The sequence below is a fragment of the Gekko japonicus genome, unplaced genomic scaffold, assembly GCF_001447785.1.
Source record: "Gekko japonicus isolate JY-2015 unplaced genomic scaffold, Gekko_japonicus_V1.1 scaffold745, whole genome shotgun sequence".
NCBI classification, from domain to species: Eukaryota; Metazoa; Chordata; class Lepidosauria; order Squamata; family Gekkonidae; genus Gekko; species Gekko japonicus.
In genome coordinates, this window is record NW_015164690.1 from 170,482 (window position 1) to 175,225 (window position 4,744).

Genomic DNA, 4,744 nt, shown 5'->3' on the forward strand with positions numbered 1-4,744 from the left:
TATTAGGTTATTTAATTTCTCACAATGTGAGTTCTAGAAAACTGGTTCATATGAACATGCTTAATATCTGATTGCTTGGACGGTGTTTTGAATATGTAGTTATGTCCCAGTTCTAAAATGTAATGTAAATGAGATGCATTTTTGTGAAAAGAAAAGGGGGGAGTATGCCCTCCCCCCAAATTCAATGCCCAGGCCAAACCCCTGCACCAAGAAACCCAAAATAAGGAGAGTGCATTCCTACCATGACATCAAAACCCCCCCATGAAGAGATTTCTAAGAAACATGGTGACCCCTGCTTCTTAAATGACGACTGCTTCTTAAATGGACAGTTCTATGTGGCCTGCTCCAGAGTGAGCTCATCAAGCAGCCTGGTGATCCTAGCACCTGAGGGCAGAACCACCAATGTGGTCTAGAGAGAGGTCCTTCAGTAGAGGGGGGGGGAAGTACGTATGTCTCACTTCATTTCTTACACTACAGTCTTCTCTGTTAGAATTCCTACAACAAATGTCACATTTCAAATTTCACGTCATCAGTATTATTACTAGATTTTCGGAACTTAAATACCGTAGTGAAGCACGGGTATCAGGCTAGTTGAACTATAATTCCCAGGATTCTCTGGGGAAACCCACAGTTTTGAAAAACTGACTTGGGCTTTTTCACATTCTTAATTTTCCCACTTGTAAGTTCCTGTTTTGTGGGGGGGGGAGGGGATTTCTGTTCTGTGTTTTGCTCCCTCTAGAGGTCAATTCTATATTACAACGGTTAACATCCAGCATACCTCCCAGCAGATTTAAACTGCAGGCTTGTATGCCAGACATAAACCAGTATAATACCGAAGTGACCACTACAGAGAGCAAACACGTGCAGAACAGAAAAACCTCCCCAAAGCAGAGTCCCAAGTACGGTGGTGCTCTGATTTCAGTGGAATTTGCTTTCAAGTAACAGGATCCCAACCTATGATATGGAAGCGCACCTGGCGGAGAGGAGAGGAGAACATCCAGGTTATGATCCATGGCTTCTAGCGCCTCCTCCCAAAAGGAGTCAGAGGCCACATCACGAAGGCACCACACAAAGTCGGGCAGCATGCTACTAAGCAGGAAGCTGTTCTCCAGAGGACAATCCTCCAGAACCCGTAGCCTGTCTGGGATCATCTTCACATATCTGCGGGGAGGATGCTGGTTGAGGAAAAGAGAACTTCTGGAAGGCCCAGGAGTGGATTGTGAAAGCATTCAGGGATTAGATTTTAGAGTGGGAAGGAACGAAGAATGAGAACGGTAATCCAATCCCCCACCCTCCAGCCAATTAGATCTGCCATTTGCTTTCAAAAATTCTGGTGCCAAAGGCTGGGTGTTGCCGAGCATGTGCAGAGAGTATTTTCAAGATTTTAAAAAGTGCTTATGAGCACACACCTTTGATCAAATGCAAACACTCCCTCTTCCATTTGAATTGTACCATCTTTTTTTTTTTTTTGCTAAAAGACCATCCCTCAAAATGAAAAACAACTGAAAACACAAAGGGTTCCTGGCTTTACATCCTCCTGTTATGGCAATTAGCCGGGAGAACAAAATGCTGCTCAGGAAGAAGAATAAGAAGAGATTGGATTTATACACAGCCCTTCACTGCCCGAAGGAGTCTCAGAGCGGCTTACAATCTCCTTTCCCTTCCCCTCCCCACCACAGACACCCTATGAGGTAGGTGGAGCCGAGAGAGCTCTTTCGAGAACTGCCCTTGAGAGAACAGCTCTGAAAATAACTTGTAACTGACCCAAGGTCACACCAGCAGCTGCATGTGGAGAAGTGGGGAATCAATCCCGGTTCTCCCAGATTAGAATCTGCACTCCTAACCACTACACCAAACAGGAGGCAATCCAGGTGACTTCACATTTGGAAGCGTAAGGACGGTCTGAGCCGAAAGATGCAGACATCCAAGACGCAGGTTGAGGGTTCCCACCAAATTACGAAGGAACAGTCCTGTTGTTACTATTGCAGAATATTCACAGTCTATGCTGTGATCCAATAAAAGCTGCAGTAGGAAGGATACATCAGTTTATCAAGCTCTTCTTGGGGATCCCAAGCACCTTTGGTGTTGTATATAAAGATATTGCACAGCAGTACATCCAAAAGGAACAGTTTGAAGGAGATGGACCTCTCATCCTGTAGGGATACCAGAAGAGACATCAGGAACCAGAAGTGACATCAGGAACCGGAAGTGACATCAGGAACCGGAAGTCAAGTGAGCCACCCCAGATGTGTGTCTTTACTACTGAGAAACATTTGATCCCTCTTTTCTGCTATCGCGTACTCAATATGACTTAAAATTAAACAAGCACACACACTAAACAGGTGCAGGAAAATGCCTACAACAGGATAAAGCCAAAAATGACAACATTACAGAGCTGCCAACGTTTTAACTGGCTACTGTAGCTGTGCCTTGAATGGCCACTGCATCTGCAGATGTTTACCCTTCCAAGCTGTGAAAACCATTTTGAGCTGCTGATTTCTGCACCTCAAACTGCCAGGCTGGATTTCCCACCATTTGGCAACCTCACCTAAGATTACAAAAAATCACCTGAGATTTAAAAAAAAAAATGGAATTCACTGCCACAGGAAGTGGTGGCGGCTACAAGCATGGATGGCTTCAAAAGGGAATTAGATAAGCATATGGAGCAGAGGTCCATCAGTGGCTCTTAGCCACAAGGTATAGATAGGGACTCTGGGGCAAGGGATGCTCTGTCTTCTTGGTGCTTGGGGGGGTCAACAGTGGGAGGGCTTCTAGTGTCCTGGCCCCACTTGTGGACCTCCTAATGGCACCTGGTATTTTTGGCCATTGCGTGACAAAGTGTTGGACTGGATGGGCCTTTGGCCTGATCCAACATTGGCATCTCTTATCTTCTTACAAACTTTCACCTCATGATTTCTGCCTTGTATGCAGCAACACAGCTTCGGTCCATAGAAGAAAAGACGGCAACCCAATTTTGCTCACTGCCGAACAGATGACTTAAGAGGAAAGAAAGACACCTAGTCCCCCCCCCCCAGCAAAGCAGCTAGCCTCTGAGTGATCCAAATGAAAACTGGACTAGATTGCAAGTTCTTATGGTCTCACAGAACTACCGAGTTAAGTCGGAAGATACTGAAATGCTGTCTGACTTTACGTTTCCATTTTCTAGCACTGGAATGGCCTACCCGAAAATCTGGGAAGGATCCTACCTCCTCCATTTTCTCGGGGAGACCTTCCATATCCAGCAACAGCAGGGTTTCATCTGGTCTTGTTGGGTGGAGTGAACACCGCAGCCATATTCCTGGAGAATGGGGGGAGCCTGGAGGAAAAGGGGATGAAGAGGATGAAGGGGTGCCACATCTACAAGACCCTGGAGAAGGACCCACAGAGGATGCTGGGGCACTCACCTCCATCTTGCCCCACCAGCTGGTCCAGGAGGAAGGATTTCCCAGTCCCCCTGGGCCCGAAGATGGCCACCACCTGGAGGGGACCATCCAGAGCCTCCAGGAAGGACAAGGCAGCTGGGTTCACCCGCAGGGTGCTGGAATCAGGGGATAGCTCCACGAGGCAGATCGATTCCATCGCCCTGACGGAAAAGGAGCAAAAGTCAAATACACAATCATCCTTATATCCTGGCAGTCCACATTCTTCTTAATTAATTATGAATCTACTCATATGGAGGGCCAAAGATGTCATATACACCAAGCTATGCCCTGGGTCCATCCTATCCACACTTGTCCACTCAGTTAGTGGTTCTCCAGGATTTCAGGCGGATATCTTTCCCAGTCCTGCCACCAGAGACCCCTTCGGATGGAGATTTTGGGGACCAGTCCTGGGACCTTCTGTATGTTATTTGCCCCATACCGTGCCTAATGGGTAAACTTTGTGCTCGGGCTTCTGCAATCAGAGTCCTATTACTTCGTTTTTGAGCTGTCTCATTCTATTGATTTGTCTCACTTACATAGTGTAATCAGCCTTCAGTCTCAATGAGAAAGGTGAGCTATAAATAAAGTAAACAAATAAATTAGGAACGTCAGAACCTACGTGGCTTTAAAGTCCGACAATGGCTCGGGACCAGGTATCTGAAGGATCATCTTCTCCCATATGTTCCTGCCCAGGAATTAAGGTCAAGGGAAGATGCCCTCCTGACTGTCACGCCAATTAAAGACACTCATTTGATGGGTATGAAAGACAGGGCCTTTTCCACAGCAGCCCCACAATTATGTAAAAACCTCCCCAGAGTGATGCACCCGGCCCCCTCATTGTCGATCTTCGGGAGACAGCTTTGGACAGTTGTATTCAGGATGGCATTTTTGAATTGTTTTTAAACTGTGACTCTCAGGGGTTCTATCGTTGTTATTTTTATTGTGTCTTTAAAAAAAAACGTTTTATTTATACTTTAAGCGAGTGCCACAAGGGGAAAAGGTGGCAAATAAATGTTTTAAATAAAATTAATAAATAAACCCCAGTTTTATTAGAATATCCTGTCCTGCCCTGATTTCAATTGCTTTTTTGCATTTTGTGCTGCATTCCATGAAGGGCGCAACTTCTACATTCTAACACGTAAAGTAAAAGGTAAAGGTTCCCTTGCTCGAAAGCCAGTCGAATCCGACTCTAGGGTTGCAGTGCTCATCTCCGTTTCAAAGCCAAAGAGCCAGCGCTGTCCGAAGACGTTTCCGTGGTCATGTGGGCGGCATGACTAAACACCAAGGCACACGGAACACCGAAGTGGTACCTATTTATGTAC

General features: G+C 46.0%; 1 protein-coding gene across 1 annotated transcript in view; it reads right to left on the minus strand.

Moving 5' to 3' along the window:
• LOC107108856 (guanylate-binding protein 1-like) overlaps window positions 1–3,976 on the minus strand; it is a 25,891-nt gene extending 21,915 nt beyond the window's left edge. Inside the window, exons 1-5 of the mRNA XM_015409380.1 lie at window positions 3,959–3,976; window positions 3,405–3,583; window positions 3,207–3,316; window positions 2,041–2,153; window positions 974–1,161 (exon numbers count right to left, since the gene is read on the minus strand). Coding sequence (XP_015264866.1) covers window positions 974–1,161; window positions 2,041–2,153; window positions 3,207–3,316; window positions 3,405–3,583; window positions 3,959–3,960 — 592 coding nt within the window. The 5' untranslated portion in view covers window positions 3,961–3,976. The remainder of the gene's footprint in view (window positions 1–973; window positions 1,162–2,040; window positions 2,154–3,206; window positions 3,317–3,404; window positions 3,584–3,958) is intronic.
• Window positions 3,977–4,744: the final 768 nt, after the last annotated feature.